General features: G+C 40.2%; 2 protein-coding genes across 9 annotated transcripts in view; one reads left to right on the top strand and one right to left on the bottom strand.

The window, feature by feature from the left end:
• GDPD4 (glycerophosphodiester phosphodiesterase domain containing 4) overlaps positions 1-19,102 on the top strand; it is a 165,945-nt gene extending 146,843 nt beyond the window's left edge. The window contains exons 14-17 of the mRNA XM_043481911.1: positions 5,771-5,918; positions 10,586-10,668; positions 11,438-11,490; positions 18,636-19,102. Coding sequence (XP_043337846.1) covers positions 5,771-5,918; positions 10,586-10,668; positions 11,438-11,490; positions 18,636-18,700 — 349 coding nt within the window. The 3' untranslated portion in view covers positions 18,701-19,102. The remainder of the gene's footprint in view (positions 1-5,770; positions 5,919-10,585; positions 10,669-11,437; positions 11,491-18,635) is intronic.
• A 1,561-nt stretch (positions 19,103-20,663) lies between these two features.
• MYO7A (myosin VIIA) overlaps positions 20,664-22,219 on the bottom strand; it is a 103,958-nt gene continuing 102,402 nt past the window's right edge. For all 8 annotated transcript variants that reach the window (XM_043481904.1, XM_043481905.1, XM_043481907.1 and 5 more), the window contains one exon: positions 20,664-21,298. In XM_043481904.1, coding sequence (XP_043337839.1) covers positions 21,209-21,298 — 90 coding nt within the window. In that variant the 3' untranslated portion in view covers positions 20,664-21,208. The remainder of the gene's footprint in view (positions 21,299-22,219) is intronic.

The following is a 22,219-nucleotide window of genomic DNA, read 5'->3' as shown; positions in this document are numbered from 1 at the left end:
TCCCCAATAATTGGAAGACAGTGACCATTTTGCCCCCCATGACTCTCATAAGCTGTGTGCAAGCTGCTCTAGGAACATGGGCATAGTTGCCTGTCATGGAGCTGGGAGTCTGGAAATGGTAACTGCTACTGTTATAGTTGCTGAAACTGACCAATGTTAACTATAGCTTACCATCTAAAACGTCCCTGAAAGTTGTAAGATTACAATAGATGCCATAGTACCAACATATTAATAGTTACATTAGATTTTGCCAGTGTTATTGTCCAGGATGGGATCAGGTTCCTGGTGCTTCTTTTTCTGCCATCTTCCCAGAATTGCCTGCTTTGAATATAAGTTGTTACTTCTGTGAGATTAATGGCTAAGAATGCAATTGCTGGGGTGTGATAGTTTTCAAAGTTTTCTAAGAAACTTTGTAAGTTTTATTTAGTTTTATAAGAAACTTCCAAATGTTTTCAGAGGGCCTGTACTGTTTTACATCCACCAGCAATGTATGATGACCCAGAGCTCTACATCCTTGCAGTTTTTGGCATTGTCATTTTTTACTATAGCCGTTCTGATAGGTGTGTAGTGATATCCCATTGTGGTTTTAATTTTCATTCTCTGACAGGTAATGATACTGAAGATCTTATCATGTTCTTAGTTGCCTTGGCAAATAGATGGGAAGACAATGCAAAGAGTGACAGACTATTTTGTTGGGTTCCAAAGTCACTGCAGATGGTGACAGCAGTCATGAAATTAAAAGACGCTCATTCCTTGGAAGAAAAGCTATGACCAACCTAGACAGCATATTAAAAAGCAGAGACATTACTTTGCCAACTTGGCCCATATAGTGAAAGCTATGGTTTATCCTCTTCAGTAAAATGTCTTTTATTATTATTTCTAACTAAATGGCTTGATTTTTATTGTTAAATTTTTAGAGTTACTTCTATCAGTCCATTCAGTTCAGTCGCTCAGTCATGTCCAACTCTTTGCGACCCCAAGGACTGCAGCACTCCCGGCTGTCCATCACCAACTCCCGGAGCTTGCTCAAACTCGTGTCCTCCAAGTTATTGATGCTGTCCAACCATCACATCCTTGTTGTCCTCTTCTCCTCCTGCCTTCAGTCTTTCCCAGCATCAGGGTCTTTTCTAATGAGTCAGTTCTTCCCATCAGGTAGCCAAAGTATTGGAGCTCCAGCTTCAGCATCAGCCCTTCCAATGAATATTCAGCACTGATTTCCTTCAGAATTTACTGGTGTGATTTCTTTGCAGTCCAAAGGACTCTCAAGAGTCTTCTCCAGCACTGCAATTCAAAAGCATCAATTCTTCTGCACTCAGCTTTCTCTGTGGTCCAACTCTAACATCCATACATAAGCTATGAAGCTTTGGAAAAACCATAGCTTTCACTATATGGGCCAAGTTGGCAAAATAATGTCTCTGCTTTTTAATATGCTGTCTAGGTTGGTCATAGCTTTTCTTCCAAGGAACAAGCGTCTTTTAACTTCATGACTGCTGTCACCATATGCAGTGACTTTGGAACCCAAGAAAATAGTCTGTCACTGTTTGCATTGTTTTTCCATCTATTTGCCATGACGTGATGGGACAGGATGCCATGATCTTTGTTTTTTGAATGTTGAGTTTTAAGTCAGCTTTTTCACTCTTCTCTTTCACTTTCATCAAGAGGTTCTTAAGTTCCACTTCTCTTTCTGCCATAAAGATGGTGTCATCTGCATATCTCAGGTTACTGATATTTCTCCCAGCAATCTTGATTCCAGCCTGTGCTTCACACAGTCCAGCATTTTGCATGATGCACTCTGCATATAAGGTAAATAAGCAGGGTGACAATATACAGCCTTGATGTACTCCTTTCCCAACTTGGAACCAGTGGATTGTTCCATGTCCAGTTCTTGCTGTTGCTTCTTGACCTGCATACAGATTTCTCAGGAGGCAGGTAAGGTGGTCTGATATTCCCATCTCTTGAAGAATTTTCCACAGTTTGTTGTGATCCACACAGTCAAAGGCTTTGGTGTAGTCAATAAAGCAGAAATAGATGTTTTTTTGGAACTCCATTGCTTTTTCTGTGATCCAACGGATGTTGGCAATTTGATCTCTGGTTCCTCTGCCTTTTTTAAATCCAGCTTGAACATCTGTAAGTTCTCAGTTCACGTACTGTTGAAGCCTTGCTTGGAGAATTTTGAGCCTTACTTTGCTAGCATGTGAGATGAGTTCAATTGTGCAGTAGTTTGAAAGTCTAGATGAAGAGGTGAATAAGTTCTCTTCCCAATATGCCAGTATTGGCCCAGTGGGGAGTAAGTTTCTAATGCCATGAGTTTGAGTAGAAGGATGTACGCTCATCTTCTGCAAAAACTCCAAAATTGCAACTAAGCACTGAATAACCATTGACAAGAGAATGTTGGATCCCACCAAAAAAAGATACCCCATATCCAAGGGCAAAGGAGAAACCCCCAACAAGATAGTTGGAGGGGCAAAATCATGTTTAAAATCAAACCCCACACCCACCAGTGACTCAGAGGGCTCAAGCAAAACCTTGTGTGTATCAGGACCCAGGGACCCCACAAGACTGAGCCAGACCTGCCTTTGAGTGTTTGAGTGTCTCCTGCAAAGGCATGGGTCAGCAGTGGCCTGCCACAGGGACAGGGGCTCTGGCTGCAGCAGACCTGGGAGGCGTGGCATTGTGGCATAAGTCCCCTTGGAGGAGGCCACCATTAGCCCCACTGCAGAGCCACCAAGCAGACGACCCATAAACTGGAGAACAGTTATACCAAAGAAGTTCTCGTACTGTTGCAAAAGTTCTAGAGCTCACAACAGATTTCCCAACCTGGGGATCGAACAAAGGGACTGAGAATTCCCAGGGAATTTGACTTTGAAGGCAGTGGGATTTGATTGCAGAACTCGCACAGGACTGGGGAAACAGACTCTTGGAGGGCACAAACAAAACCTTGTGCACACCAGGACCCAGGAGAAAGGAGCAGTGACCCCACAAAATACTGAGCCAGACTTGCCTGTGAGTGTCCAGGAGTCTCCAGCAGAGGCGTGGGTTGACTGTGGCCTGCCATGGGCTCAGGGTCACTGAATACAACAGTCCTGGAAGCCATGGCATGCTGGCATAAGCCCTTTTGAAGGACGTTGCCATTACCCCTACCATAGTTTGACCTCAGGCCAAACTATGAGAGAGAACACAGCCCCACCCATCAATAGAAAATTGGATTAAAGATTTACTGAGCATGGCCCCGCCCATCAGAGCAAGACCCAGATTCCACCTCAGCCAGTCCCTCCCATCAGAAAGCTTCCACAAACTTCTTATCCTTATCCATCAGAGGGCAGACAGAATGAAAACCACCACAGTTACAGAAAACTAACCATACTGATCACATGGATCACAGCCTTGTCTAACTCAATGAAACTATGAGCCATGCCATCAGTGTAGGGCCACCCAAAATGGACAGGTCATGTTGGAGAGTTCTAACAAAACATGGATAGATAAAATCCTTTGTTGGATGTTCTGTTTGCAAATATTTTGTTCCAGTCTATTTCTGGTCTGTAGCATCTCCTTAAGATTCTTCCACAGAACAAAAGTTCTAAATTTTTTATTAGGTCTAACATCAGTTTTCTCATTTATATATCATGCTTTTACTGTCAAGTCTAAGAGTTCTCTGTCTAGCCCATAGGTCTCAATTTTTCCTGAAAGTTTTGTAGTTTTACATTATGTATTTGTCTGTGATCCGTTTGAGTCAATTTTTATATGAAGTATGTGGCATAAGTTGAGGTTTTCTGGGTTTTTGCCTATATATGCCTGTCCTATTGCTCTAGTACCATTTGTTGAAAAACTCTTATCCCACTGAATTGCTTTTACACCTTTGTCAAAAATCATTTTGACATATTCTTATGGTCTATTTCTGGGTTTAAAATTGTGTTCCATGGTTCCATATGTCTGTTCCTTCCCTAATACCACACTGTCTTGATTACTGTAGCTATATAGTAAGACTTAAGTAGAGTGAGTCTGTCTCACTTTATTCTTCTTTTTCAATAGAGTTTTAGTTAATTTTGGGCTGTGCCTTTTGACATACATTTTAGAGTCAGGTTAATTGTATTAAAAAAAAAAAAACCTTGGTGATATTTTGGTAGAAATTGCATTAACCTATAGATCAGTTTGAGGAGAATTTTATGATGCTAAGTCTTCCAATTCATAAATACACATCTCTTCACTTCTTAAATATTCTTTGATTACCTTCATCAATAGTTTGTAGTTTATAGCTTACAGATCCTATGCTTGTTTTGTTAATACCTATGTATTTACATTTCTTTGAGGTAATTGTTAATGGTACATTATGTTTCAGTTTTTATAGGTTCATTATTAATATATAGAAATTGTAAATGGTTTTTGCATGTTGATTTCAAAAAGTTTTAAAAGGTAGCTTTTTACTACTGTATCCTTATTTCTGGTTTTTGTCTTAATCTTTAGGTGATCTTTAGAATTATCTTAGAGACAACTCTAAGACATTAGAATTGTCTTAGATACCCAATATGGATAACTAATTGCAAGCACTCCTTCGAAAGTGGTATTATTATTTTTATCTTACAGTTTTTACACTGAGCCTAAGAACTTGTGAAGCTAGTACAAGGCAAAGATAGATTCAAATGCAGACTTGCACAGAGCTGTTCCAATATGCTATGCCATTTCAAGGTTACAGCAAAAAATTTTCAAGGGATTTACCTGCTGTATTTTGTGAGAGGTTTTCCAAGAAGTGACAACTTGACTAGAATTACTAGATGTTCTTCTACTTACTTTCTGTCTCTTTAGACAGTGCACAAATACCTACTGGCATTTGGGTTCCATTTCCCCTACTAAGTGCTTTAAAAAATTCTTTATATTTGAAGTGTAAATATTTACCAGATCAACATTCATTTCTTTATTTCTTCAGTTAACTACTTATGAAGCAGGTACTGGATATGCAGAGACGAGTAACACAGTCTTTGCTTTTAATTTGCTACAGTCAGGTAAAGAAGACTGATAGAAAGCAGATAAATAGAGTAGAAGGTGGTAAGCACTCTGATGGAAGTAAGTACATTTGCTACACGATAGTGTACTGTGGCTGGCACGTAGCAGCTTATGGGAGAAAAACTGTAGGAATATTTACACCATGAATTGAAATTGACAGATTCGGACAGGGCTTTCCTTTTTCCTCCCTCTCTCCCTTCCTTCCTTCCTTTTTTGTCTTAGGGCATGTAGTTTACTAAAATACTACTATTACCGTTGACATAGAGAACAAGCTTATGGTTACCAAAGGAAAAGGGATAAATTAGGAGTATGGGATTAAAATAAACACACTACTATAAATAAAACAGATAACCAACAAGGACCTAGAGTGTAGCACAGGAAGCTAGTCAACATCTTACAATAATCTACAATGAAGAAGTTTCTAAAAAAGAATAGGTATAGATTTAGATAGAGGTATATACGTATAATTGAAATCACTTTGCTATAAACCTGAAACTGACACAACATTGTAAATCAACTATATTTCAATAAAAATTTTAAAAATAAAAAAAGAATAAAATACTACTGTTGGTACAGGAGTAAAGGTATTAAGACTAGAGCTTTATCCTCATTGCAACATGAGCTAATTCAGCATGTCATATCATAAGTTGTCACTTGACCAGGTGTTTCCGGTGATTTAAGCAACAACCTTTCACGACACGGTGGCTGTTTGCCTTTTAGATGTGAGAGTGAGATTAAATCTAAATCTCCTGTGGGTTCTTTTTCTTCCCAGAGAATATAAAGCAGCTAACATCACCATCAATGTATACCTCGTCAATGAACCTTGGCTCTTCTCACTGGTCTGGTGTTCCAGTATTCATTCAGTGACAACAGACAACCTCGAGGTCCTGAAGCAGATCAATCACCCTTACTACTTCATGGTGAGCTGGTTGTCCAGATTGTTCTTCCAAGTCTGGTACAATAGGAGTCTCTGTCCCCCTCCCCACCCCCACCTAGCATACTGTGTAGTCTCTAGGTGAGCTACTTAAGAGCAGAGACTTACGTGACATTGAAGATGTGGCATTCCCCCTTCTCTCACCCAGCACCTTCTGTGATTTTTCAGGGATAAATTATTATTAATGGTATAATAATCACTGTTTATTGAATCCTCACCATGTGCCTTTCATGCATAATGTAATTCAGTGCTCTGGAGTTGAATTCAGCCCACTAGGAGTATCACCATGGGGAATCTGAAACTTGAAATTAAGATCCTTGACATCATCACATGAATGCAATATTCAGAATGAGGTCAGATTCCAGAGTTTTGTTACTGCAGCCCCACCTTTGTGAAGGTACAGCAACAATGATAGTGATATGAGGTGTGGGAAAGAAACCAAGTGAAAACTGTGTATCCTGAGCAAAAATGCTTTTGAAAAGGAGAGTGTGTATCCAGCTACTGCTTATGGTTAAAGGCATGGGGGCCTGAACATCTGGCTTACACTTCCAGATAAATCCTATCACTTATTATCTATGAAGGGAGCCCCAGCTAGCCAGTTAACTGATACAGAGCTAATTTTTCTTATCAGTGTAGAGGTAGAATGGGATGACTGCGTCAGACACAATAGCCTACAGCAGAAAACTGCTCTGTGACCTCAGTCTTTTCTTGTCCCTGAATAAGATCTCACTCAGATTCCATAGTTTCTCTATAGTCACTCTTAGATAATTTTTAAAGTTCTTTTTAATCACCAAGAAGCCTCAATTCAACATCAAGTGTCTTGTCCAGAGTAATAACCCAAACTCTAAACTGCCTTGAACATCAGAGTTTTAGTCAGAGAAACCTAAATGAGAAGCTTACATATTTTGGGTTGCTTTCTCCATGCCTCCAGTGTCACTGGTCCTTGTTTCTGACTTGATCAGGGTCAGAAGCAGGTATGAGGTGATGAGGGCCATGGGCACAATCTCATAGAGCCAGTAGTGCATTGAGGCCCTATGGTGGAATTGTCAAACTACTTATTCCTTCTTCCTTGGTGCCTTGGGCAGCATTCTGCAGATTACCCTCAAGGAAACCTTGGATGACAGGTCCCTTGGCATAGGTGAAGCCTCTCTACTTGTCTGTCTCTGTAATATCCTCCATCATGTATATATTATACATTTTCTAGCATTTTTGTTTTTAAAAATTGGTTAGAGTAAACTTGTTCAGTATATAAAATTCAATCATTCTAAAATACATAAATTGGAAATCAATATACCCCTACATAATCCTATCCCTCTAAACCAATAATGTCTGAAAGTTGTCCCTTTGGGTATATTAAATAAAACTTTATTAAGTAAAACTTTTCAATTTAATATTTGAATTTATAATAAATTCATGTGATTCAAAATTCAGAGAGTGGAAAGGATGTTAAGTCAAAAGCTTGTTTCTACACCTGGCCTGTGCTTTTTTAAAGGACTCAAGGTCGGTTTGTTCAGGAAGGTAAGGCCAATATCCTTGGGCCTCCCTAAGTAACCCACACTCTGGGTTAGAATATGCTGACTCAGATCTTGGCCCAACCCCTTACTGGGTGAACTTGGAAATGTTAGTTAACTTGTCTGGGCTTCAGTTTGTTATTTGTAAACTGGGGATTAAAAGTACTGCAGTAGAAGCAATTTTTATCCAATATAATCCTGTCTGCTTAGCGATCTATTAATTCAAAAATTTTAGATGAGGAATTGTGAAATAAATGATATGTGGTATGTTAGCATTTTACTATGTTGAAAAAACCTATCTAATACTTAGTGGCTTAAAACTGACAAATATTTGTCATATTCTTTATGATGGTTGAGTGCTTTCTCTGGTCCCAGCCACTTTGGCTGGGCTAGGTGATCTAGGATGGCCTCACCCATATGTCTAGGATTCTACCTGGGATGACTGAGGTCTGTCTTCATTTAGTCACTCATCCTCGATGAAGCTAACTTGCTCATGTTCTCCTGGTGGCATTGGGTTCTCAGCAACAAGAGAGGTCAAGCCCCAATGCATATGCCTTTTCAAAGATCTCCCAAGTGTGACGTTTGCTAATGTTCCACTGGCCAAAGGTGATCACATGGTTATCCAGATTTAACGGGGGCAGAGGAGAGACACACTTCACTTCTTGATGGAGAGGAACAACAAAGTCATATTCCATACAGGCCTGCATTTGGTGATAAATATTGTGGTCATTTTTATAAACAATCCACCACATACATACTTCATATGTTTAAAAATGCTTATTCACCTTTTGACAAAGACTCAAGGTCTTTCCTTTGAGGGCATTTTAGCTGATTGAATTCTGCATTCCCTTGCTTATATATACTCTGAAATGAACCAAGTATAATTTCTAAGTTTTGTTTCCTTTGGTTGTTATTCAGTCACTAAGTCATGTCTGATTCTTAAAGTCATTGGGAGAATGAGGAATCCACCCAGATTTTTATAATAATCCCACCACCCCTAGTCTCTTACTGTTTCACTCATACCTAATTCATTTGCAGTTTTGTTTGTTTGTTTGTTTGTTTGTTTTTTAGGGCTGTGCTGGTTCTTCATTGCTTTGCAAGGGCTTTCTCTAGTTGCGGCAAGCAAGGGCCACTCTTCATTGCAGTGAGAAAGAAGGCTTCTCATTTCAGTGGCCTTTCTTGTTATGGAGCGTAGCATCTAGGGCACACAAGCTCAGCATCTGCAGTTCTCGGGCCCGAGAGTGTGTAGGCTCCAGTAGTTGTGGCGTGCAGGCTCAGTAATTATGGCTTCTGGGCTCTAAAGCATGCACTCAGTAGTTGTGGTGCATGGTCTTTAGTTGTCCTTCAGTATGTGAAAGCTTCCCAGAGCAAGGATTGAATGCTTGTCCCCTGCGTTGACATGCGTATGTGCTCAGTTCCCCAGTCGTGCGACCCTGTGAATTGTAGCCGGCCAGGCTCCTCTGTCCATGGGATTCTCCAGACAAGATTACTGGAGTGGGTTGCCATTTCCTCCTCCAGGAGGTCTTCTCAACCCAGGGATTGAACCCACATTTTCTGCATCTCCTGCATTGGAGGCGAATTCTTACTCACTGCACCACCAGGGAAATCTGCAGTTTATTTTTTAATAACCTTTCCTTTCATCATCAAGTAATTCTAAGCCTTGACTTAATTTCCTTTGAAACTGGCATATTTTTTTTTACTCAATTTTTACAGATCTGAGTAATATTTAATTATACTGCACAATCATAACAAGTACAGTTGTTATAAAGCCATATGGACAGTAAGAACAACTGATTCTTAGTGACTGTACAGCACACCCGATGGGCATCCTAGAACAGGCCAAGGCATTGGTCAGGTGCCCATAGGGCATTGCTGCTGCTGCTAAGTCGCTTCAGTCATGTCCGACTCTGTGCGACCCCATAGATGGCCCACCAGCCTGCCCACCAGGCTCCTCTGTCCCTGGGATTCAGGCAAGTATTCGGGCAAGAACACTGGAGTGGGTTGCCATTTCCTTCTCCAGTGTATGCATGCATGCTAAGTCGCTTCAGTCGTGTCCAACTCTCTGCAGCCCACTGGACAGCCGCCCACCAGGCTCCTCTGTCCACGGGATTCTCCAGGCAAGAATACTGGAGTGGGTTGCCATTTTCTTCTCCACCATAGGGCATTAGGAGCCTTAGATTAGTGGAACTTGGTTAAAAGCTTCTACTGTACCTGCCTACTAGATCTGTTCAAAGGATTGCTGTGCAAATACCCTTAACATGCTTATAGCATTTCCTTAGCTCCTATAAATGCTCATTAATGTTAGGTGTGCTCATCATTATCACAATCATTTGTGTTATTATTGTTAATATTATTATCATTACTAATCAGTCCAAGAAAAGACCTTGTGATTGGGTGGAAAATGGCTTAAGAAAGAAAAAATCATGTCAGACCCAGTACCATCAAATAGTATTGGCGGTGAAATAATGAAGGTAGAAAGGGAGGATCAAACCAGAGAATGTAAAAGCTCATGCAAATGAAGCTAGAAGATGGAGCTTTGTGAAATGGGTGATTTATGCAAGGAGACTCAAGAAGTAGGCATGTTAGTCTTGGTTAAGAATTGTATTTTCAGCATGCTTCTTTGAAGCACAGTGATTTAGGGGAATGATTCCTAAATGCTGGTTCATAGACTGATTACTTGTTTCTGGAGAGCAGAAATTCTACTCCCTGAGTCTCTTAATAAGGCCCAGAAACCTGTATTACTAAAATCTGATGCTCAGGTAGATTTAGTGCACAGCCAGGTTTGGAAAGCTGTGCCATGAACATACAGAGCACTGGAAGTCAAGAAACTTGGGCTTGTAGTCCTGGGTCCAGAATAGACTTGCTATGTGACATCTCTGGGACTCCCTCACACCTCAGTCGAGGGTGCAGGGAGATGAAGTGTGTGGAGTGTTTTAGCCCTTGTAGGGCCCTTGGCACATGTAAGAGGGGATTGTTAGGATAGCAGTGGGTACCCTTTGTGTTTGACACCAACTCTGGCAATCATGGTTCCTCCCCCTGCTCTGCCCCTGCTCCATCCCTGGTTCAAGCAAGGGACTTGACCCACATGAGCTACAATCCCTTCCAGCTGCAAACTCCTATAACTGTGTTTTCTGTTTTGCAGACACCAAATTTCTATATGTTCATGTGGATTTTCTTGGATATTCTTTCTGCAGTTTTCATTGTTGCCATATTTTATTCTATTTGGTAAGCATTTATTTGTAATTTTAAATGATTTTTTTTCCAAAAGTATGAATGGTTTTACAGAAATTTAAGAAAAAAACAGTTACATTCTTCCTATAACCCCACGTGGCAAATCCTCAGGGAGACAGGGTTTTATCATCCTAACCTCCCATTTCTCCTCATGCTGCCTGCAGCTCCTCACACCCCTTCTTCCTCCTAACACAAGATCATATTCTAAGAATTAGGGCTCTCACTAAAGTTTAATCAAAGCCTGTTAATACAGATCCCGTGTGGATCAGTTGGGAGAGGAGAGGGGTTGAAGATTGTTCAGAACAAGTGCCTCCACCTTCCCCCCTTCCACAAGGTGGGACATAGCAAGGTGCTGTGTAAAGGGCAAGATCACACGCCAGGAAGCCTGGGTTTTAGTCCTGGCTTTTCCTTTAGTTGCTGGGTGACCGTGGAAAAATCACTGCCCCTTTCCAGACCATAGTCTTTTTATCTGTCAAAAAAAAATGACATTTGAGAATTCTTGAGGGAAAAATGCTACAAGATTACAAGGTTCAAGGCGGGGGAGGGGACATCTGGTAGAAGAATTTTAGCTAAAAGGGACCATGGTTCCTTAGACCTCATCATGCCCATCATTTCATCTGAGTTATCTTTTAAGGGGGGATGCTACAAACCCTCTGCCTAAGTTAGCATTTGACTGGGTAATGTACTTTTCTGTCCACTGCCTGTTATTATTGTCGCTTTGAAAGAGGTCTGTGAGGCTCATGAACATTCTGCTTCCTTCTAGGTTGAGAGAAAGCCAGAGTGAAAAAATCCTCCAAGGTATCACCAGTTACACAGGTAAAGTCAGAGGCCTAGCACCCTCCCATCTCTTCATCCCTACCCATTGCCTCCAGGAGGCATGGCCTGCCTTTAATGTTCCTGACAAGAATTGAAGGAGTCTAAAAATCAGGGGGTGGGAACCAATGAGCAGCTGGGAAAAATAGGCTGGGCTGAGGGGCCCTTAACATGCAGATGCATTGTGGACTTTATCCTCTTAAGCAGTGAGACTCCTTGGAAGATTTTTAATGTGGTTGTTTATGTGCTCTCTTGTTCATATATTCATTCATCACAATTATTATTGAGTACCCACTTTGTATCAGGCACTCTGAAGTACCTGAAAGCTCTCTGTGGAGAGCGGTTCAAGAGAACAGAGCTCTGGCCCACAGAGAACCAGTGAGGAAGCAGGCAAAGGTATAGCAGTTGACATCTTTGGTTCAGGCATCTAGGACCAGGACAGCCGGGGCTGAATGTGCTTTATGTGGCTCCAGTTGTGATTACGTTGGAAGTTAGAAAGAGAAAATTGCTGAGATCCTGGAATTCTGGACTAGAGTCTAGGCTCTGCATATAAACAATCAGGAAATGACAAATGAGTTTCAAACAAAGGAGCAATATCCTTAAACTTCTGGGTAAAAGGATAGAATAGCAGAATAACGTGTTATTCAGCAAAATAACTCAGGACTGAGTGAGATAGGTCCAGTAAGAGAAGGGAAGCTAGAGTTTGTTATTTAGGAGGTTGTGGAGATAATCACATGGTGAGTTACTGGTTTGGGAAGCCAATGCAATGTCAAAGAGAAAACCAGTTAGGAGGCAGTTCATAATACAGTTTCCTCCCATAGCTCTTGAAGCCTTAAGTAAAGTTGGTACAGTCACAAAATCATGAATTAATTTAACTTCTTGTGGACAGTGGTGAAGATCTTGAGTTGCTGTGTACCAGCTGGCAGTGTTCAATACATACATTACTTAGAGTTGTAGGAATGGGTCCATAGAGACCATGAAAAAATAAATTCAGAACTTTGAAGAGCAGTGGTCTTTTCTACTATAAAGTTGAATGTTTTAACCAAAATGACTCAAATTTCTTAAGATATAGCGTGATCTCCAGTGACTCTGTTTTATGGATTTTAAAAAGATCACTCTGCTGGCTCTTAAGATGACTGAAGGCTGTGTTCCAGCTACCTTATGATTTTTAGTAATCTATTAGTAAACTAGGGCTTCCAAAATGAAGTACCAAGGACTGGGTGCCTTAAACAACAGAAGTTGATTTTTCTCACAGTTCTGAATTATGGTTTACCTTAGTGTATGTGAGTGTATTTATCTGCTTAGGGTTTGCTAAATTTCTGAGATCAGTAAGAAAATAAATGTTGTGTCTGTATTTTTTCAAATATTTTTCTCCCACTACTCTCTTTTTGGGATTCCTATTACCCAGATCATTTATTTTTATTTTTAACCTATTCAATTTTAATTTTTTTTTCTTTTGACTGCACCAGGTCATAGCTGTAGCACATGGGATCTTTAGTTATGCCTTGAAATCTCTTAGTTGCAGCATGTCAGATCTAGTTCCCTGCCCAGGGAGGGAACCTGGACCCCCCCTGCATTAGGAGTGGGGAGTCTTAGCCACTGGACCACCAGGGAAGTCCTTTATCCTATTTAATTTTTATGCTTCTTTTTGGATATATTCTATTACCATATGGTTAGTTTTTAATTGCTGTGTTAGCAAATTACCAGAAACCTAGAAGCTCAAAACAACACAAATCTATCACCTTACAGTTTGTGCAGGCCAGGAGTCCAGGCATTGTTTTGCTGGGTCCCCTGCATAAAATCTCAACAGGATAACATCAAGATGTTGGCCTGGACTGTAACCTCATCTGAGATACAGTCCTCTTCCAAGTTCACTGGTCATTGGCAGAATTTAGTTCCTTACAAGTTCAAAGCCATCTATGTTTTCTTAATCATTCTTCAAAGCGTTTTGCTCTAAGAGCCTAGAGACTACTTCAGGCCCTAGTCATAAGGCTTTCTCACAACATTGCATCTTACTTCTTCAAAGCCAGCAGGAGAATATCTCTTGTAACAGATGAATTGAGGAGAAAAATAACAAAGGAAACAAAACAATACACAAAACAAATAGAAAACAAGTTGAAACATGTCATAAATTCAACCATTTTATTAATTACATAAATATAAATGAACCAAATTCTCAAAACCAGGAGTAGGGAATGTCAGACTGGATAGAAGAAAGGAGGACCCAAACATATGCTGTCTACAAAAGAAATACTTAAAATATAAAAACACAAATAAAGTAAAACCAAAAGGATAGAAAATAATATGCCATGTAAAAACAAGCATAAGAAATAATATCTGAAAACTTCAAAACATGGAGCATTACTAGAAATAAAGATTTCATAATGATAAACAGTTGCTGTATCAGGAAGACACTGTAAATTATATACTTAAGAGCCAAGCATCAAAACATATTTAAAAAAGACTGAAAGAAGTCATACTCAGAGATTTTAAGATTCTTCTCCCATCACCTGAAAGAACAACACACAAAAAATAAAATCAGAAAGGATATCTGAGTACTTTCAGAGAACTTGACAGAAAATATTATAATTTTTCTATTTTCTATCAGTTTTCTAATTGACAGAAAATATTACATTCAACAACTGCAGAATACCAACATTTTCAAATGTACATGGCATATTTGCCAAAATAGACCACACAGAAAGCCATAAAACAAATCTAGAAGAGATTGCTGATTTACCTCATACATGGACACAGAGAATTAAGCAAAATGAGAGGACAGAGAAATACGTTCCAAATAAAAGAATGACCAAACCTCAGAAAAGGAACTAAATGAAATAGGGATAAGCAATCTACCTGCTAAAGAGTTAAAATTAATGGTCATAAATGTGATCACTGATCTTGGGGGGAAAGATGGAAGAGCAGTACAAACTTCATCAGAAAGATAAAATGTATAAGAAATTACCAAACAGTAGTTATAACTGAACTGAAAAATAGGTTAGAAGGGTTCAACAGCAGAATGGATGAGGTAGAAGAATATATCTGTGAACTTGAAGACAAAAAAATGTAACTCACCCAGACACAGCAGCAAAATGAAGAAAGAATTTTAAAATGGGAAGATACTTGATGAGACATTTGAGACTGCATCAAGTGTAATAGTATTCACATTATAGGGCTTCTAGAAGGAGAAGAGAGAAAGAGCCAGAAAAATTAAATGAAGAAAAAGTGGACGAACACTTTCCTAATATGGGGAAGAAAGCAGATATCCAGATCCAAGAAGCCCAGAAAGTTCCAAATAAGATGAACCCAAAAAGACACACACCAAGACACATTACAATTTAAATGGTAAGGGGGAGGGGAGGGAGGAGAGAGAGAGATATATATATATATATACATAATTATGACTGATTTGTGTGGTTGTATGGTAGAAACCAATACAACATTGTAAAGCAGTTATTCTCCAATTAAAAATAAAATTTTTTAAAAAGGAAATAATCCAAACATTCAACCATAGTACAGTATGAACATTCTCTTAGTTGATGAAATACAATGTATCCATTAAAAAATATTAAACTTCCACATTCGTACTTATTATGAGTCTAAGGGTCAGGGTACAGAAGTGTGTTTGTGTGTGTATGTGTGTGTGTATATATATGATTTTACTACTCTTTTTTTAAAAAGGTAAAGATAAAGAGAAATCCTAAAAGGAGCAAGCAAAGACCAGCTTGTTACACACAAGGGAAATCCCAAAAATCTATCAACAAATATTTTAAGCAGAAAATATACAGGTCAGAAAGGACAGGCATGATACATTCAAAGTCCTGAAAAGAAAAAAATGTTCAACCAAGAATTATCTACCCAGCAAGAGTTGAAGGGGAGTGATCAAGAGTTTCCCAGATAAACAAAAGCTAGGCGAGTTTCATCACCACTAAGCCAGTTCTGTAAGAAATGTTAAAGGGAGTTCTTTAAGCTGAAAAGAAATAGCACTAATTGATAAGGGAGCATGCAAAAGTAAAAATCTCACTGGAAAATGTACATATATAATAAAGGTAATATATGGATCACTTATATGAAGATTAAAAAACAAAAGTAGTAAAAATGACTGAAATTACAGTAATTAGTTATGGGTGCCAAAAATAAAAATATGTTAACTGTGTCATCAGTAAATTTCAAAAGATCAAAATCACACACTGTTCTGTGACCACAAAAGAAATTAAATTACAAAAAAAATCTAGATAATCCTAAATACTGAAAATTAATGTATTTCTTAACATTTCACTAATCAAGGGGTTAGTCACAAGGGAAATTGGAAAATATTTTTAAAGGGTAATGCATATACTACAGCAAAATTTGTGGGGTACAGTTTAAAGTCTAACTTAGAGGGAAATTTGTAACTTTAAATGTTAGAAGGTAGATTGTTAAGGTAGACACTTAATCAATATTAAAACAATCTAGAATAGCATTGAAACATGTATATTATCAATTGTGAAACAGATTGCCAGTCCAGGTTTGATGCATGAGACAAATGCTTAGGGCTGGGGCACTAAGATGACCCAGAGGGATGGGATGGGGAGGGAGGTGGGAGGAGGGTTCAAGATGGGGAACACATGTAAATCCATGGCTGATTCATATCAGTGTATGGCAAAAAAACACTACAATATTGTAATTAGCCTCCAACTAATATAAGTAAATGAAAAAAAATCTAAAATGTAAATTTTTCTCCAAGTGAAAGGAAGGACATAATAAAAATAGGAGCAATGAAATAGAAAAGATAAAACAATAGAGAATTTTTTATTTTATTTTTAATCAGAGGATAATTGCTTTACAACATTGTGTTGGTTTCTGCCAGACATCATCGTGAATCAGCCATAGGTGTACATATGTCCTCTGCCTCTTGACCCTCCCACCCCATCCCACCCCACTAGGTCGCCACAGTTTCCGCTCCCTGTATCATTCAGCAAATTCCTACCAGCTGTCTGTTTACTACATGGTAATACATGTGTTTACATGCTACTCTCCATCTGTCACACCATCCCCTTCCACCACTGTGTCCACAAGTTGCTTTCTATGTCTGAGTCTCCAAAACAATAGAGAAATTTTTTTAAAGTGAAAAGTTAGTTCTTAGGAAAGATAAATAAAATTGATAGATTATTAGTAAAATGAATGAGGGAGAAAATTTGATTGCCTGTATGGGTGAATGATTAATGAAAGAGGGACTGTCTCCAAATCCTAAAAATATAAAGGAAAATTATAGACATTTTAAGCCATTAAATTTGACAATTTAAATGAAGTAAACAAACTCCTTGAAATATACAACTTACCAGAACTGAGAGAAGTAAAAACAGAAATTTGTAATAACCCACTATCTATCAGAATCAAATCTGTGTATCAAAAATATAGCACAAAGAAAAGTCCAGACCCAACAAGTTTCACTAGTTAATCAAATATTTAAAAATAATACCAATTTTATACCAACTCAGAAAAAGAAGGCAAAGGAACATTTCCTAGCTGATTCTTTGAGGCCAGCAATAATCTTACAAAAAAGATATCTAACAAAGATAGTATAAGAACTAAATTTATAGATCAGTGTCTTTCATGAACTTAGACATAAAAATCCTGGACAAAATATTAACAGATTGAATCCATCAAAATAAAAGAGGGTTAAACATGAGGGTTAAACATCTGGAGCAAGTGAGAATTATACCAGCAGTACTAGAAGAACACGTCATTTGAAAATTAATCAGATTAATCTACTATATTAACATAAGCATAACTGACAAAATTTAACAACTATTTATGATAAAAGCTCTGAGTAAGCTAGGACTAGAATGAAACTTCCTCAATCTAATGAGAGATATTTATTCAAAAACCTCCAGCCAATATCATTTTTAACAGTGAAACAGTATTTTCTCTCAAAGATCAGAAATAAGGTAAGGATATCTGCCATTTCTGTTTGGCATTGTACTAGAGATCCTAGCCAGTTTAGTAAGATAAACAACAGGCATAAAGGAAGAAATAGAACTCCTGATTCACAGATATGATTATTTACATTAAAAAATTCTAAATTCCTCTAAACCTACTAGAACCAGGAACTTAAGCAATACCTCAGGACACAAGGTCAATGTACAAAAAAACCAACTGTATGTTGATACATTATCAGTTAAAGGTTGTAAACTTTAAAAATTGAAATGGCATCATTTAAAATAGCATTAAAAACATAAATAGGAATTTTAGGAAGATACTGTAAGCCTTTGCAAAGAAGATAGATGATTGGTCACTGAAAACTACAAAAGTTTAGTGAGAAAAAGAAGACTCAGATAAATGGAGAAACATAACACATTCATGCATTTGAAAACCTAATATCATAGATATTGGATGTCATGGAATTTAATTATAAATTCAAGTGCAATAAAAGTCCTCTTTGCCTGTGAGGTTGACAAAAAAATGAAACTCATGCGTGCACCTGTTTCTCAAGACTGAAAATACAGTCAGGGCAAAAGTAACTGAATTCTGGTCTTGCTTTTTAGGATTTTCACTCTCTCCTAGATTTCAGTTCCACTGTTCCTCATTATATAATAAATCCTTAGATAAATTTAAGATGTGTCCTTGGTTTTGTACACTATCCAGTTTTTAATTTTTCTTTCATAAGAATCTGTTTCCTAGCTGTGTTACTATAAAAAGTCTCTGTTGTCTATTTTTTCTGTCATTCAGTTAGGAAAAAAGCTGTATTTTGAGCAATTACTGTGTGACAGATACTCCTGAGCACTGTATGTGGGGTGACAAGCAAGACAGAGTCTCTGTCCTTAAAAAGCTCCCATTTTAATGGCGAATGTATTCATTTTTCTATTCAAACTGCTTTGGAAGGAGTGGTTATGAAATGCACAAACTTTAAGCACATGTTGATCTGCCTTCTGACAGCTCCCGTGGTGAGTTAGAACCTCAGACAATAGACTTAAACTCCAGCACCTTGATGAATGGAGGACCATAGCAGTCTTCCCAAAGCCTGGGTAGGGAGAGAAATAGGGGGAAAGAATATGAAATGGTAAGAGAGGGGATGACATTTTAAAGATGACTAGGATTTTGCCATGTGACCAGCAAAGGTTGGAGAAGTGACTTTGGAGGAAATTATGTTATTTTCTATCCCACAGAAACTCCAAGTGTAAGAAGTCTCCATGAAGAAGTTTTGAAAATTGAAGAAACTCCTGGAGTTTAACCAAAAGTAAAAGGGAACATCCAGGCTCTAAATCCATTATAGCAGAGGCTCTCAAGGAAACCACTAAACCAACGATGCATCCCAAGGAGGGTGTTAGACAACCTGTGGCCACATAGCTGGTCTCTGAACCCATCCAAGCACCCACTTCAGAGGCCAACAGAGAGGCCATCCTTCAGACTGCAAACTGCATTGCCTACCATGAAAGCAAATGAACTAACAGTTCCCTCCATGGAAGACCCTCCTCCTGAAACATAACCTGAACACCCCCCCGCCCTGCCCGCATTGACTCCTCCCAATAATCCTCTTTTATGATGGTTTCTACCACATCCAGAATGCTCTTCTCCTTTGGGCTGTCTTCAAAGAATTAGCCACAACTTGCCTCCTCCTCTTTCTTCTTCCTCCTGGGCCCAGGGTGAACTGATGGTAGAGAGCGGTCAAGAAAGAAGTGCAGAAGAGCCAGGGAGGCCCTCAGGAAAACCATTTCTGGTCTCGCCTTCCATCTCCAAGTGATGAGCAAAGGGAAAATCGTGTGATCCTGGAGGTGGAGCTGGTCGCTCTTGGGTGAGACAGGATTTGTCTCATCCTAACCCTTCATAATATTCCCCACTAAACGAGTAGCTGTGGTGAATATCAGCATGTAAATAAAGGCAGCCTCTCAGGAACTCAGAAGGTAACGGATACACTGTTTGCACCCCTCTGTGGCCACTCAGACTGACAAAAGACTAGGGGATGAGTGCCAAAGTGATGCCATCCAGAATCAGAAAAGGAGGAGTAGCGTGGGGCATGAGTCAGGGGCAAAGATCTCATCCCACACACATATCCCGTCATAGAGCGTGCCTGGGGTGCTTCCTCACAGCTGGTCACTGGCTGATTCCCCATTGGGGTGATGGGCACAACCCAGTGGCCTTTGGCCATCAAGGGAAACTAGAACTAAAATTCCAGTGTTAGAAACAGCAAGTTGCATTCCACCCATGTGACCATCACTTATTCACACTCCTTCTGCGGGCCTCACGTTCCCATGTATATGGTGATGGGCAGGGGCAGACACCACAGTACCTTCCCTGTGGCTCTGGTTTATCCTGGGCTGACGGTGGAGTCCTGTAAACATCAGTGGGGAAGGGCTGCCTCAGACGGCCGCATTGTCATCCCAGAAAGCAGGGCTGTCTGATTTGGGGTCTCCATTTCAACAACAGCCCCTCCACCCTCCCACACAGGCATCTGAAGAAAAGAGTAATAGCACTTCCTGTGGAGTGGTTTGTCACCTACATACAGGTGACCCCAGACCCTTGAGTGTTTGAGGGCAAACGAGCTGGTCTAGCAAGGCTGAATATCAGGGGTCTAGAGGACAGATCACTGACATGCCTGTGGCGAGAGGATTCTCCCCCGTCGCTTCTCCAGGCTCTCATCCCAGCCACAGCCCAGAGGGATGCCCCACCCCCACATCACACCTTCCCCGTCTGAAGCCCTCACCCCTAGACCTGCCCAGGTCATGTCCAAACTTGCTTGTTGCATCCTAGTCACAAAGTAATATTTTACAGACACCCACTGGACATAAGGATTAACCCAAGGCAGCATGGTTTCTGGGGTTCTTGGAGGTTTCTTGATGGACCAAGGAGACATTTCTGGCAGGATACAAGGGCCACTCTGGATCCACTGGCCCTAGGTAAGACCCAGAAGCTGGTCCCCACTCTGGATCTCCAGCCAATCACAATTAGGTCTCCACCTCCCAGGTTGACATCCAGCATTTCCCCTCAACCTACCCCAGGCCCAGCCTGTCCCGTTAAGCCCCTTTTAGCACACTATGGGCTCAGGCACCCCAACCCCCAAACCCAGACCAGCTTGATCCTGCACACACAGACCACAGAGAGAGTTATATAGGCCACTCCCCCACAGGGCCCTGTTGCTGGCCCCACACACTGCCCCCCTCCACTTCCCCCAGCAAAGACACCACCAGACCAGGAGATAAAACACAGGCTTTATGCCTGAGATCATCAGGGGAGATTTGAACAGCAGCTCAGCACTCACACTGTAATATTTAGAAGCAGTCTGTCTCCCTCATCCCAGCTGAGGCTCCTGGACTTAGGGCTATTAAGCTAGTTCCTTAGGTTTCAGGATAATCTGTTTGGTTATTCCCAACATACAGAACTAGGTCGTCCTCTTGGTTACATTTCCAGGCCATGACCTCAAAAGAGGTTACATGGTAGGGCTAGTATGAGTTAAGAATGACATCCGAGGAGCACAGGCTTTTACGACTGGGATTGTCACAGCAAGCCAGGACTAGAACCAACCAGGTGCTTCAGGCTGGATGGAGGGAGTTCTACATCCCGGCAAGGTCACCTCACTGGAAGAAGGGTGAGAGGCCACGCTGGCGCAGTCCGTGGTGGCCAGCTGGTTCAGCCTCCCTGCCTGGATAGCCAAGGTCTTCTCCTGGATGCAGAGGTAGCTGATGGTCCTGAGCCAGCTGCTTCCTAGAGGGTAGGCACAGGGCCAGAGCTACCTTCCCACTGTTCACTTGCCACTCCTGGAGCCCCGCTGTTTGCTCATGGCCGTAAGCATCTGGCTAATATAGGAAGTCAGGAGGTCATCCATCTTGTAGCCCTGGAAAGAGCGGCAAGAAGATAAGACAGAGCACCGAGTAGGACGCAGCCACCCACTCTTACCCAGAACACAGCTCCCAGGAAACTGCAGTGGACAGAAACCTGGAAAAGGCAGATCCTGCCCCACTCTGGGCTCAGCCACACAGCTGGAGGTATGGATTCATCCAGCCAGATATCTAGGGTTCTAAGTTGTTGTGATCCCACACTAAGGTGCTAGTTTGTGGGTTGCTCAAATCCCTACTAAGAATAAACATTGGATGAGAGGTTGGAATGTCATACCTCATTTTTTGGATGTGTGAAGAATGGTATTAGGACTAGGATTGAAAAGATTAGGGCTAGTACTTCTGGTTAATTGGGATTAATGAGTTGTTCATAGGATATGCAAGTAGAAAACACCACTGGTTTAATGTGTGGTGGTGTATTGAGAGGATTTACCAGGGCATAATTGTTGGGATCTCCTAATAAATCAGGTGAAAATAGGACTAATACTATTGGAAAATAGGACTAATACTAATTCTAGAACTAGTAAAAAGACACCTAGGATGTCTTTAATTTAGTAGGAATGAAATGGGATTTTACCTATATCAGATGATTTCTGTGGGATTATTAGCTCCTGTTTCGTGAAACATTAGTAGATGGACAGCAGCTACTGCTGCAATGATAAATGGAAGAATGAAGTGGAAAGTGAAGAGTTGTGTAAGAGTTGCTTTATCTACTGAAAAACCGCCTCAGATCTATTGAGCAAGGTTTATACTGACATATGAGATTGCTGAAAGAAGGCTGGTAATAACTGTTGCCCCCCCAAAATGATATTTGTCCTCAGGGTAGTATAAAACCTATAAATGTTGTGGCTATAACTGTAAATAACAGGAAAACTTCAACGTTTTCATGTTTCTAGAAAACTGTAGGATCCATTATATAG

Source organism: Cervus canadensis, chromosome 11, assembly GCF_019320065.1.
Source record: "Cervus canadensis isolate Bull #8, Minnesota chromosome 11, ASM1932006v1, whole genome shotgun sequence".
In the NCBI taxonomy this organism is placed as follows: domain Eukaryota; kingdom Metazoa; phylum Chordata; class Mammalia; order Artiodactyla; family Cervidae; genus Cervus; species Cervus canadensis.
The sequence above is the reverse complement of the archived record's forward strand: the minus strand, read 5'-3'. Positions and strand labels throughout refer to the sequence as shown.